The sequence below is a fragment of the Netta rufina genome, assembly GCF_964035555.1.
Source record: "Netta rufina genome assembly, chromosome: 3".
In the NCBI taxonomy this organism is placed as follows: domain Eukaryota; kingdom Metazoa; phylum Chordata; class Aves; order Anseriformes; family Anatidae; genus Netta; species Netta rufina.
Window position 1 is genome coordinate 51,594,251 of NC_140125.1, and position 14,843 is coordinate 51,609,093.

The window sequence follows — 14,843 nt, forward strand, 5'->3', positions numbered from 1 at the left end:
TCATTAAAAATCAAATATATCATTGTTCTAATTCTTTAGTTGTTAACTGAAAAGCTAGAATTATGGATTATCTTGTATTCTCCAGATAAAAGCTGCCAATAAGGTTTTTCACAAAGTACAGCTTCAAGGTGTTCTCTAAAGAGGTGACCATAGAAACGTACCAGCCTGTAAATGGATTATAGTAGATTTTCACTCCATCCAGAGTGATGACCTCTCGCCATAAGAAGTGCAGTGCATTTTCTAGGGAGAAAGAGGTCATAATAGTATTACAAGGTTTCTCTATAAACAGTAGTTAGAACAGTACTTAGAATTGCTTAGCCTTATTGTGGCACTTAAATAAAAGAAGCAGACGTCCACCACGCTTCATGACCAACAAGCTGTATCATCCGCTGATCAGCAAAGCATATTTATCTTCTCATTTAGTGCACTACCCAAGCAACCCACTTGGGCTGCTTTTATAAGCCACACCTTTTATAAAAATAGTAATGAAATAATTAACAAAGCTTCTAATCAAACAGTAAGAAAACATTATGCTCACAATACAACACCACTTTCCTCAGTTATACAAGTTTTCCAGGCCCATATACTTGCCATTGCTTGGAGTGCCTGTGAAGTTCTCTCTGTGAAGCATCCAATTCACAGCCTCACTTTGGTACGGCCTCAGAATAGGAATTAAGGCAGGATGCTGCACATCCTCTCTCAGCAATTGGATATCCTGCTGATGGGTATGCCTTACAAAGTCATAAAGCTCTTCGATATTTTGGCGCTCTAGTTCCATGTCTGATTCTTCTTCATCTTCCTCCAGCACATCTGTGTACACCCAGTCATTCAAGAGATGCATTATCAATTAACTCTTGTCAACATTTCAGTAAGTTCTGCTGCAACATACTTATTTAAGCCATGAAAACAAACAAAGCAAAACATCATTTAAACATGTCACAACTGCACCTGACTCAGCTACCAGCAGTAGGAAACAAAGAACACTTTCCTAGATGCTAACATTAACACTCTACTGCCATCATGGAAATGGATATAACTGGAAAAGCTCTTCCTTCAGAGTTTAGGCACAGAATGACCAGATCTTATTTATTCAATAAATACCTTCCACTAAGTATTTCCAGTGGATAAAGAATCACAAATAACTCACATTTCAGTTTAAAATGTTCACACGGGTTGATCGACTTAGAGAAAGGGGAAAATCACAGTGGGTTGTAAAGGATTTGTTCATTTTTCATTAAATAAAGTCCTTCTTGATATGAAAACATTAAAAACAATCAGAAAATCTCTTCAGTATAAGTTTTCATGTTACTTTTAAATTATTCATCTGGCTATAAAAATTGTAGAAGTCTAACAACATGGAATTCCCATCATATCACTGCAAGAAGTCAGACAACTCACACTTCAGAAATCATAATCCTACCTCAAGAGAAGTATGTACCCTCTAGGAGACTTAGCAAAGAAGACCTTGTACATACATATTTTCCATGAAATTTGGGTATATGGGCATACACAGAACTTATGCACTGCAGAACAAATATTTATGAAAAATTTAAGGGTCAGTATTTTAGGAAGCTGAAGTAAGATGAGGCAACAAAAGGCTTGCACAAGTTTTGAGAGCATTTTAGGTCCCAAGTAAAATCAGTACTAATAAAACCTGGGAAGAGCTGTACAACCCTACAGTTCAAATAAAGACACTAACCCTTGCTAGTATTGGAGAGAAAGCCACCTTGCAGCATTTTTCTCAGAAGACCAAAATTAAGAAGCAACTCAAGCCTAGCATAATCATCACAAAGTGACCTTTAAGGTACATTTAAAACTATAACATCATACTGAAAAAAAAAAGAGAAAAATGATACTGGGAGGCACAACAATTAAATCAGACTACCACTGTGACACCTCTCAAAAAAAAAAAAAAAAAAAAAAAGAAAAGGAAATATACGTGGCACAAACACCAGAGAGCTACAGAAACTACTCCAAGGGATCCTCTCACAGAGATTCCTAACTTAATGGAAATTACAATGAAATTACCACGTTTGTGAAGTGTAACTTTGATCTTTTGCAGATTCATTAATGCATCTATCCTATGCTTGCTTTAACTTGATATGGAATCCATAACTCCAAGTCTCAAAACCCTCTACAAGAACATTACCAGGATGAGTACACCGAGGAAAAAAAATATAAAAGCAATAGGATGGAGAGAACATCTCCCTCATTTCTACATAACTTCATCAATGCAGTTTTCTTTACGATTGTTTTACAGTATAAACCAAACAAAAAATCTGTTGCCATGGTTGTGTTAGGCACCAAACTAGGAATAAAACTTCTCTGAGTTTAATTTTTTTTTTAATAAACATTTCTTAGGTATCTTCAGCCATTTACTGTACATCTGTTCAAATAATTCACATGCATTAAAGAAATCTGCATTTACTCCCCAGATGGTAAGGTCTCAAGCTTTTATGTGCCTCAGAGCCTTATCTGTAGAGAAGGAAGATTACCATCTGTAATTTGTCCACAAGTTAATTAGCATATGATTAATGGTCGGATACTAATACGGAAAGTTTATTACCTAATAATATTACTTAAAAAGAGAGCTGCTCTATATGGCAGGAATAACTTTTCCTTTATATTTGAAACTACTGAAAAGAGACAATAATAAAAGTAACAAAAAGTATTAATCAACATTCAACTGAATCAGATTACCTGGAATTATAAAACTATAGAACTTTTCCATGAGTTTTTGAATCAGCTGATTAGCTTTTTTGGGTCTTCCACCTCCATCACTGAGAAAATCTGGTTTACTAAGCCCAGCTTCCAGAAGGTAAATTCCAACCTATGAAATGTTTAATCATTTAATTATCAGAATGCTAAGGACATTATAAATAAAAACACTGTAATTTTCATAGCCTTCTACATGAAAAACCTTAGCTACCAGACCTTCAAAATAAACAGATGCAGACAGATATGATGAACTTTGCCAAGGTAACAGTAAGGAAGATACAGTATGTCACAGACAAAAGCTACCTTAATTCATTTGATTAAAATGTTAGTAATGGTGCAACAGTAAAGACAGTCTTCAGAAGAAAACACACCAAAAACACTTGCAAAAGGATGCAGAAACTATGTATTTCATCACATTATAAAACTGTAAGACAGACTTCGTTGTTCAGCAGTGTTTAATCTTCCAATTCCAACAAAAAAGAAATTTTAAAACGTAAAACAACAAAAATAGATATACGAATCAATACCTTTAAAGCCTGAGCCTCTGCAGGTCTTTGATAAAGGCCAATTATCTTTTTCTTTTGCAACCATCGCAAGCCTTCCAATATTTCACCACCTAAAGTTGGTTCCACCATAATAATTTGTTCATAAGCACCCAGGTATTCCTTTGTTTCGTTACTGTACTCTTCTTCGCTTCTTTTATGGACACAGACCTGCAGGTGATCATCAGATTCTCCTCTCATCAAAGTAAAGCCCCTTTCATGGAATTCCTCAGTTAGAATCTGCTCAGAAGGATGACAAAGAGCAAATTCTCCCAATAAAGCTTTCCAGGACCCATCTGCACGGTATGGCAGGACAGTAATATTTAGCTGTACTGACACAGAAGTCAAAGTGGAATAAGAGTCTTCTTCGTCGTTAACTGTAAAAAATTTAACAGACTTTGAACCGGTGTCTTCTTTTTGACTGAGATCCTCATCAGTGCTATCATCATTTATAACAATGAAGGACGAAGAGGAAGTGCTTGGGCCTGGAACATCATCCTCATTGGTCATTTCATCATCTAATGTTATCACCTCATTTCTCCGGTCTTCATGCATATTCCAGCAGAGCTGTTTTTTCTTCACATCGTCTATTTTTGATGGAGGTGCACGCTTTCGACGACTACTCATTTTGTCGTTTTTCTCGATGCTATTTTCAGACTCTGTGAGATGAATTTATATTAGTCAGCGATAAGTATTGCAAAATTAAATGTTCACACTGAAATTTGACTGTGCAGTTACTGCTAAACTTGCAAAGTTTTGGATGCAGGCATATGCATTAAGAAATCTAACTGATCAGTAGGCAGTTTTACAGACCATCTCCCGTCCCTATGCAAAAACCTTACACAAAGAGGATGCGAAGAATTTGTCTTGTACTACAGCTCATTCTGCCAGACAGTTACAGAGGGAGATCAACAGGAATGCTATATTTCACTACTGCTCAGAATCTTGTGGGACAGATATAGATGTAGAAGCACTGGAATCCCTCAAAGCTGGGGGTGGAGGGAGACAGCAAAAGAAACACCATAAACAAAAGCGCAGGATGTACCAGAGATTTGGAGGTGGGCGTGGGGAAGCGACAAGCAGAGTGCCCCTCCTTTTCTTCCAAAGCCTACATAGGAATGAAACTTTAAGCAAACTTAGCAGAGGACTGTCTGAAACTGCTATTACATAAAACATAGTTTAGATACTAAGGTATCAAATTCTGTCCTTAGAAGTCCCCAGTGACCGAACACTTTATTTTCCCAGGAAGTTGTGCATACTGAGAGCTGGATATACAAACTACTTGCAGAGGAGCCCTTACTTCTGCCACCATGCATTTCAGTGAGACCAATCAGCAAACTAAATGCTTAGGCTTACTGAATTCAACTAACTGCTAAGGTTAATCAAGATACAACTGCAGCTCCTTGCCACAACCTGGGCAAGGAACAGATTTTATAGATAAAATACTAGAAAATAAAGTCCACATGCTAAACAACGTACATGAAGAAGAAAATCATGGAATATTAGACTTATCGGGGAAACTAATGACTACACACTCAGGACTACATGCTCATGCTTAAGTACTCAAATAAGCAGTCATCGTTTTTAAAGAAAACTATCTTTGACAGTTATAAGGATCCTTATAAGGAGCTTAAACACGGCGGCAGATTTCTTACCTCATATTACAGCGCCTTCTTTGTCACCACAACAGGAAAATATTTACACATCCACGCCGATTCAGCCTCCGCACGCAACTGTTAAGGAAACACAGACACAACCGCTACCAAAGCGCCGGGAGCCGAGAGGCAAACACCCCAAGCTCCTAATCCCAACATCCTAACGTTAAAGGGCTCCTGCGGGAAGAGGGCAGGATCCTCAGAACCGCGGCTGGTTTTCAAAGTCCCGCAGGACACCGCAGCCGGCCGGCCCCGCGTTCGCTCCCCCCTCTTGAGGCCCGCGCCCCGCCGCTCCCCAGCCGGACCCGGACCCGGACCCGGGCAGGGGGCGCTCCCCGGGACGGGGCTGCCCGAGCCGAGCCCCGCCGGGACGAGGCGCTCCCCGCGGGGCCCACAGCTGGGAGGGGGCGGCCGGGCTCCCCCCGCGGCGGCCAACGGTTTCCAACTGCCGCCAACGGTCGCTAACGGCCACTAACGTACCGCAGGGGCTCGCGCCCCGCCGACGTCCGGTGTGCGTGGGGAGGGGGGAGGCGGCCCCCGGCCCGCAGCGCAGCGGCAGCGACCTCCCGGGCACGGCGATGCGCGCGCACCCGCCCCGGCCCGGCCGGCGGCCAATGGGAGGCGAGGAAGGCAGCGTTGTTCCCGCCCCCTTCCCCGCTAGCGTAACAAGGAGCGTGAGGGGGGGAACGCGCGGCGCATGCGCGGTGACTCCCCGCGGCGTGAGGGGGCGGGGAAAGAGGGGCTGCCCGCAGTGGGGCGGGGCTAGGGGCGGGGCAGGAGGGAGGGCGCGGCGTCGTTGGCGGTGTGCGCAGGCGCGAGGGCAAGGCGCCAGAAAGTGCTCCAAGAGCAGGGGTGTAGGGAGGGGTTTCCTCGGCAGCTGTCACTGCGTAGGGGCAGGCTAAGCCCCATGGCTGCACATAGCCCTTCAGTAAATAATGTGGAAGCACTTGTCTTCCTGTGAAAGACACAGATCCACACCTGGGGACTTCTGTTATAACAGCTCTAAATAAACAAATCAGAAAGCCATTAATTTTTATTTATTTATTTATTTTTTTCTTGTAGCAGCTATTTAGGCCCTTTCTTAGTCTTCACAGAGAAAATCCTTACCAAATTTTGTGGCTGATTCTCCCCTGTTCTCAGCCGCTCCGGAAGGGTGAGGCTCCTGTGGCCCCAGAGGAGCTGCCCAGGGCTGTGGTGTACTCAGTGTGGAAGGAAGCCCTCAGAGCACTGGCACTGCCATGCTGGCGGTTTGTTTCAATTCCCAGTGCATGTCTTCCTGCGTGACCATTCCTGCATGAAAATTCACTTTAAAATCACCACCCAGTCCTACGACTGTAAATTACTGTAGAACACAGATAAAGTAACAACTCCATACTGCCTGGTGTGCATTGATGTAGTGGGTTTACGTGGCAAGGTAACAGCAGCAGAGGGGATGAATCAGAGGGAACATATCTGTTTGCTGGGCAGGTTCCGTGCAACAACTGAAAATGTGTGTGTGTACCCTGTGGGTGTCAGGACTGCCTGTGGGTACATCAGGGCAGGGCCCGGCAGCCCATCCCATCCCCCTGCCCCACCAGGAGCAGGGCACTGAGGGCACTGGGGCAGCCCCAGCCCTGACACCGGGCACCTCCCTTTTGGATGGAGACAGGACAAGGTCTGGCCAGGACATGGGCCTACAGCAGGGCAGGGCTGTGGGGAACTGTAGCCTGGCCCTGCTGCAGCCTTGCTGGAGCTGGGGCTGGTGGCCCTGGGCTAATGTGGGGTCCTGGGCCTGGGGGTGGGCAGGGAGAGGCAGGGCTGGTGGTGCCCTCAGGGTGCTCTGTAGCTCTGTGCACAGCTTTACTGCTAAGAAGTTCTCCAGCATCTGTGTGAAGACATTGTGGAGGTGGCAGAAGAGCTTGTTTAGCTCCCTGTGTGAAGAAGGTCCTGCTAGTCCAAAAAGCCTAAGGCCAGGCTCAGATCACTGTGGGGGCAGCTCACCGTGTTACCCATGCTGTGACCTCTGGCTGCAACAACGGTGTCCAACCCCATGAGCAGTGTGTCCGAGCCTGCTCTTGCACAAGGCCTGTGCACTGCGGCAAGTGCTGCTGAGCTGGTGGCTCGAGAACCACTTCTTTTTCTGTTTGTTTTTTACTAAATGCCTTTTGTTTCTGGATGTGCCTTTTGGGAGTTAGCTGTTGACTCAATGAGTGGGCAGTTCAAGTTTTCTGCTTCCCTAGGAATTTCTGCCACGTTTCACTCCCACATCCTGGCTTGCAGCCATATGCCTGGGTAGACAGCTCCCAGCAAGGGTTGACACCCAGGTTCATGTTGCAAGACGTGAGCATCAGATTTTCCCAGCCTGAAGAGGCTCTCTCCAATGATATGTTCCAGAGCAGTCAGAGGACAACTCCCTTGATGGTTAGTGAGGCATGAGGGGTCCTAAAAGTGATATGCAGTCAGTCTGGGGCAGGGGAGACTCTCCCGTGCAGGACCTCAGACGTGGGACTCCTCACACAAGGGTTCTGCACCTGCTCTTGACAGGAAAGACAGAGATCCACCAGTGGCTGCTCTTCCTCCTCTGCTTGATGAGTCTGGGTTACACCAGTAGTGGGAAACAGGAAAGAAAAGGGAAGCCTGCTAACTGGAAAAAAAAAACACTTTGACTTCAGTCTGTAACCAGAGCTACCTGGGAATACAGTGAAACCAGGCTTCTGTGGATGATTTGCCTTTTTATTTTGGGTTTGGATGACTCCAAAGACAGGTCTGTGGTGTTAAGCTTCCCCAGGAAGAGTAGCACCAGTAGCAACTGTGCTGTTAGCATGACTTTCCAACTGTTATAATGATGGAATGAAGAGGTATATGAGGCCAGTGCCCTTATGAAGACCATGCAGGGACATTTGCAGCAAAAAGGGGCACAAAAGGTTTCAGGATGCTTCTCATGCTGAGGGCCAGTCCTGCTTAAATGCAGACCGGGCGCAGCTTCTTCCAAAAGGCCAGAAGATAAGATACAGGCTGTGCTGCTTGGCCAGAAACTAAACTGTATCCACAGGATTGCCTGGTAGAGGCTATATGTGTGTAGCCTAAAGGGCTACCTGTAAAGATCCATAACTGCTGTCAAATCTAATTCTAAGGTTAGCAATAAGAAACTGTGTTATTAATGTCCTGGGATCTACAAGTAGCCATGAAGTTAACAATGAATATTGTGATGTCCTACTCCATTATAAATCTATAATGCCTGCTTGGACATGATGGATCTACCCTGACAGCTTGTATTTTTACAGTTCAGGATTTTCACCAGCCCCTCCTCCCAAAGCTCTTTATGAAGTGAATATTCTGAATTTCTGAAGGAGCTCTAAACTTTTGGCACAGGCTCTTCTTGGGAGTCCAGTAGGTGATGAATCATCCAGAGAAATTTTCCCAGTCTCCTTGAAACAGAAACAAACATTGACATAATGTTCGAGCAGTATCCACCTTACCTAGCCCTTACCCTCTCTTCCCCAGGAAGTGATGATCACAAAATTTAAACTCTCTTCCCACTAAAAGCACAAAGAACACTTCTTCCACTTGGAGCTCTCCGATACAAATATATGGCATCACAAACAAGAGCAGACAAAAATGTCTAAACTAAAACATCACAGCAGATTCTCCTGCAGGAAAAGAATGGAAATAAAACACAATCAAACAAACAAGCAAACAACAACAACAAAACACAAAACCACCACATCACAGATGGTAGTCAAATCAGTCACCCATTATTAGAAACTGTTCAAGCAGCATACACTTTAAGAATCTTTATAGAAATAGAAGACAACAATCCGTGCATTTGCAAGCTTTTTCACATGCTAATGTCTATAAAACTCCTAGTTCTCATCTTTTAATTGTCTGTTTTATTTATATATTATGCATGTCCTCTGTTTACTGATTTCCTCTCCAAGGTTTGGATTTGTGCTTTATTTTTGTAGTGATTGTGTTTTTAAAGACTTAAAATACAAAGCACTCATGAAATAGAACTTTATTTATCACCTCATCTGGATGTCATCAGAAAATTAGTAAGCAAGAAAGGAACCTTTTCTGCTTTCAGAATAGAAAAAAATACAATGGCACCAAGAGGGTGCCCATTCTGCATAATGATTTCTGCCTGAGACTCTCTTTTTCTTGCACTCCCATTCTGCAGGAAATATCTTCCATAGTTCTCAGGATAAACAAGCTCTATTTTGAAATAAGGGTCAAGAGCGGGTGGAAGAATGCCCATTTCTGTTCAGCAGCTAATAACTAAGGATCCTAGTGATTAGTACCTAGTAATTTCCCTCCTGTTCTAAAGAACTTGCATGCATGAAAGAAGATAATTGCCATTTAATTTAAGGAAATAGAAGGGAACCATATAAAGAAAAGCAAATGTGACATAAAAGGAGACTGTGTTTTTGTTTTGTTTTGGTTTGGTTTTTTTTTGATCACACTTAAGAACACAGCCTCTCTTGCTTATGGATATGAATTCCCCTTTGATCTCAATAACAACTCTTAAATCCCAGAAAGAGTAAGCAAATAAAAGCGGGAGACATGCAACTTTGTGGAGGGTTTATTTTTGAGGGAGGATGAAGAAGAGAGAACAGCACAGTAGTCAACATACAATACTTTAGGGTCTTTTCAGCAATATTTTAATTGCAAAAACAACCAGGAGCTTTCTAAAATAAATCAAAGTTGTGTTTTTCTCCAGGTTGGTTTTGTCAACAGGAAATGTGAATGGCTGGAGCAAAAAAATAAAACTGAGGGCAGGTGTACTGTATTCCCTGCACTACAATGACTGTACATTATGCCGAAGACCTAACTGAGCATCTGTGTGCCTCAGCAAATTAGGTAGAAAACCACTCACTGTGTTAATCAGTTAGTTAACTAATAGGAAATTTGCGTTCTATAGATAAAATCACCATATGATGGAAACGAAAAAATGGACCCCAGCAGAGGTATAATACGGCTCCAATCTATTCCAGATCAGTAAATCTGCAGTCAGAATTCTGTGCATTTGTAGGAAATTATGTTCATAGGTTCAACTCTACGCAACTTCCTTGGTGTTTGGTGTTTTAAAGTAATTTAGCTATCATAGAGGGATTTTTAAAGTGTTCATCATAAAATTGCTGCTATCCATGTCTATAATGCTGCTTCAGGCAAGATTGGAAGATTTACATATTTTTCAGAAAGCTACAAAGAACAAAATATTTTTGTGTGCCAAAAGCAATCATGTAAGCCAGTAGGCTAACTCCCCAGCATGCATAAAACAATACCTCGTAGCCACGGGATTACAAACCTCTCTTTTTTTTTGACTTTGTATTCAGGATTTCGGTTCTGTTTCTTCAAAATAAGAGAGTTCAATATATCTCTCATGCCCTTCTATCTCTCTACGCAGCTTCTCCTGGAGGAGTCCATCCACACCCCACAGGATAGCACTCCTTCGGCCATCTGTCTGCTCATGTGTGTACGCAGCTCTTACGCACCCTGGTCCATCTGCCACTCAGCTGAGCTGCGTGCTGGTTTTGTGGAAACCAGGTGATAACTGACCTCAGCACTGGTGGTAGCAGCTGATCAGGCACTGGTGGGAGTGAAGCCCATCTCCCTTTTTCCAACACAAGAAGACAGTTAAAAAGATGATGTAATAGAGAGCAGGAAAAGAAAATAACCACGTTGCATCTAGGATATCATCTGGAGTTACTATCCAGGATTTGCAATGCAGCTCTTGAAGTTATTTAAATGTATACATAATAAGGTGCTTTCATTGCTTTAATATTACTTTTATGAGCCTTTTTTTTTTTTTTTTTTTTTAACATAACGAAAAATGCATTAAAAAAAAGTTTGCAGTTCCTGGGATAAAGCAACTCCTCTAATATGACTGAATATAAATAAATAAAGTATGTATTATAAAATCATTGAAAGCATTTGGAAATCTAGGCTCAAAATACAGATATTTATAGCATCATACAAGGCACTAGTTTAGAGAAGAGTTGAAGGACACTCATGACAGATATTTCTGACATTATCTGTGTTTTCTTCGGAGATATTTTCTTGGCTGTGAAAAATCTTCATTTTCACACTCTAGCAAGAGAAGATTTGAATTCATAGCTGACTTTCTGATATAAAGATCAAACCAATCAAAAGTCTCTTTTACGCAAAATTCTTCTCTGTGGTCTGCACCGTGGATAAAAAGGCAATTCAAAGTGACATTGAAACAAAAATGTGCAGTCTTCTGGGACATTTTTCTTTTGGCCTCTTCCCTTACAAAGAAGTGAGAAGCAGTCTTTGTATCTTCTGTCAGAGAAAATATGAAGTTCAGCAGTGATCGGGATATTATTTCCTTGATTTATAAAATGAGAAGCACACAAAGATCTGCAGTACTCACACCACAAACTAATGCATTTAATTAACACAGATGAAAATCTGCCTCTACATATGTTTTCTTTAAGTTTAACAAGATTTGATCTTAAAATTAATTCATTATTTTTGACGTTGCTTCATGAAGGAAGATTAATAACCATCATCTTTAGAGCAGCATTATATTCAGTTGTCTGCCTAAAATTCATATTTGAGTCCACCTTGATTGTTACACTGACTCAGAAAAAGCCCCTAGTTTTACAGGGTGGTAAGAGGTGTGTTCCACACCACCCAGCATTTGTTCTCATTCTGAGCTTAGGAAACAGCCAAGGAGACATCACAAAGCTGTCAGGAAACTGCCCCATGCTTCAGGGTAGTTACCCACTATCTCGATATTGTTACTGCCAACCAGTACGGGATCTGGTCCCTTACAGTTATTATATACATTAAGAGCCCTGAAGCCTCCAGCCCCCTGTCTCCTGGTGGAGTGTGGACCTCTGGAGCAAGTCTTTCATATTTGGTCTAGTGGAGAGGAGCCTGAAGCATCTCTGACATGACCTATTTTGGCCTGAACATTAACTTGCTAAGGCAGTGACCTTAACTGATAAGAAAGAACATTATTTCTAGATATAAACGTGCTTCCAATAATATATACACATACACTTTTTTTTTTTTTTAATCAAACCATGTTTATGTGTGTCTTAGGCGTAAAAATTAGAAATACAGTGAGAAATGAGCAACAAAATGTTGTCTGGGGGCTTCAAATTTGTGTTTGTTGCTCCTCTACATGATAATGCAGGTACCAAAGGACAGAAACCCAGCCTGATGTGATCTGGTGAACCAAGCAAATTAACAGCTCTGCTTTGTGGTTTATAACCAGCACAAGTGATGTAAGCAAGTTAAGTACTCTATTTTGATACTTCTTTAGATAGTCAATGTTTCCAATTATAGAAACTTGATGGTTTTTTTTGTTTGTGTTTTTTTTTTTTTTTTAATTCCCAGTATCTGTAGATATTTTATTTTCATTACTCTTTCCTTTGCCTTTTCCCATCAAACTAAACCCAGCTGCATGTATTTTGTTTTGTCTATAAAACAATGACAACAACAGCAACAAAAAATCATTTCTGTACTCTCACCAGGATGAGTGCATCATCTGCTGTGTAGCATTACAACTACAAACTTCATACACAAGTCATGATAATAAACTGTGCTTCGACCTACTCTCCTTCCTGCTTTCTGTGCTTTGAGGGTTTTCAGCTTTGACTTGCTTTGTTCTAAAGTGCTTTCTTTCATCCCACAAGACTGTTCATTAGTTGGAATTGGTGGCATCCACCTTGTCTGACTGGGGAAGTGAGCCACCAGAAATGACAATGCATCACTGAACACAGTCTCAGGGTAAAAAAGCACCACAAAAACAACACCTTGTCACACAATAAAACAATGAAAAAATTCACAGCCCTGCATGGACAAAAATGAGCCCTTGTAATTGAGGAGGTAATTGGTGCAGAGAGATGGGAGAACAGGCTTGTCTTTGAAAAATGATTGTGAGAGAAAGTAACAGGACCAGAGCAAAATATATATATTTTATTTTCCCAGTGAAGTATTGCTTATTCACTGCAGTTTGTTTCTTTAGGCAATAGAAAGAGAATGTAAAAAGGTTGCAGAAATACTCTGGTAGGATGTTTATGGACCTGTAGATGTTTCTAATAGATGAAGTCCTGAGTGTGCAGCACAGATGGAAAGTGATAAATGATTAAGATGTTATAGGATATAAATAATACTATGATGTTGTGTGTAGAGATATCAGCAAAAGCAGGAATGTTTATCTTCCAGCTTGATAAGCATCTTGTTTATGGATTGTCACAAATTGCACCAGTGCTGGTCCCTGCCCAAAGCATAAGTAGGTACATTTACCTTAGCGCACTGAGGGCTCCACCCGCCCTGACTGCCCAGCCTCCTAGGGCAGATCCAGCCCCACACAGAGCTAAATGCATTAGTGAGCATGGTGTCAGGAGGCTTGAGCATGAGCACACAGATATTGCTGGTAACACTGTTCCAGCCACTTACAGTAACTTATAAGTTATCCGCCAAAAGTGATTTAACCCCAGAATTTTGTTTTGCTCTGGTACCCTGGTAACTCCAGAAGAGTTATCTGCTGTTGTGGGTGTTACTTCAAAATTTTGTTCCTTGTTCTTAAGTCTAACAAATACAATAGTTTGAGATGAGTGATGGGGAAAAAAGAGGGCAGCATCCACACCATGCAAAACTTCACAGTCTAGCAAGATTTTTTTTTTTGTCCCAGCTTCTTGCAAGCAGAGAGCTTTGCTAGGAGGGTCCTGCCCAGACAGTCACATTTTCCAGTTCTGCCTGGCTGGGCCCAACTGTTGTCAAAATTGTTCAGGTGTGGGTTAGGTTTGCCTGGTGAAAGCTTAGTTGGGTTTGGCTTTTTGTCTCCATCTTTCCAAGTTAATGCCTGCCTTCTGCATCGTTTTCTGCACAAGCAATGCAGCTCTCTGAGGAGCTATGCTGATGCTTCCCTACCTATGCTTTGTGTTTCTGAGAGATTCGGGTGAAGTTAATGCTGTCTCAAGCAAGAGAACATCAATTTGAATGATCACTAAGATATCTGTAATGTAAGGTAACATAAGGGACAATCTGCTCCAAAGTGGTCTTTATTGCTTATTCTTCAAATCCAGACACTTCCCTGTCTCATAGTCCCAAAGTGTTATATGCTAAGCAAATAGCTTTCTTCTGAATAACCAACTTCCAGTATACAATTACCATAATTAGTATAGGTATTATACACTGCTATGGAGTAAGAACTTCATCTAATCAAAATTATCCCATAAACTGTATAAAGATAAACTCTTTAACAGCATTAAATGCAGACTGCATTCAAGAAAAGGTTTCTGAATGCATTATCTACACTATAAAATTACAAATAGCACCAGTCTGAATAACAGTCTCCTTTCACCCACATTTCATATCCACAACCAAGACAGTTAAAATGGGTGAAGAGAAAAGAAAGTTTAAACTTAGCATCCTAAAATGTCCAATTTACAGCTGGGAGATGTTAAGAGACTCTTCTCTAACACCCCTCAGCAATCTTCCGTGCTCTCAAAAGTACTCTGTCACCTCAAGGAAGCAGCCTGAGCAGCATCAGGTCTTCCTTGCAGCAACAAATAGACCAGAATGTCTCTCTCTTCACCTTTGGAGATCTTTAACTAGAAAGTGTGTACAGTAGTGGAAGGCATAGCTGTGATGCATGGAAAACATATGTGGTGTTCCTTTAATAGAGTAGTAGTCCATCTGAGTATTTACTGTGCAGATCTTTTTTTTAGGGGTTATTTATTCATGAGGCTTTTACTGCATTAGAAATGAATAAACAAAATTAAAAATGAACTAGACAACTGAAGCTGAAGGCTGTCTTCTGAGCTCATATCCCTGAATACCTCCCCTTACCCTCCTCCTCAGTTTCTAAAAAGAAAACTGTGAGGGCACGAACTTAAAAGCTCTGTAAAATGAGAGTAGAGTTAAGCACATGACCTTTGGGATTAGGTTCTATAGGTTGTGCCATTAGTCTATT

General features: G+C 41.6%; 1 protein-coding gene across 1 annotated transcript in view; it reads right to left on the reverse strand.

The window, feature by feature from the left end:
• SHPRH (SNF2 histone linker PHD RING helicase) overlaps positions 1-5,500 on the reverse strand; it is a 44,149-nt gene extending 38,649 nt beyond the window's left edge. Inside the window, exons 1-6 of the mRNA XM_084283440.1 lie at positions 5,396-5,500; positions 4,916-4,993; positions 3,246-3,919; positions 2,701-2,830; positions 592-810; positions 162-240 (exon numbers count right to left, since the gene is read on the reverse strand). Coding sequence (XP_084139566.1) covers positions 162-240; positions 592-810; positions 2,701-2,830; positions 3,246-3,887 — 1,070 coding nt within the window. The 5' untranslated portion in view covers positions 3,888-3,919; positions 4,916-4,993; positions 5,396-5,500. The remainder of the gene's footprint in view (positions 1-161; positions 241-591; positions 811-2,700; positions 2,831-3,245; positions 3,920-4,915; positions 4,994-5,395) is intronic.
• Positions 5,501-14,843: the final 9,343 nt, after the last annotated feature.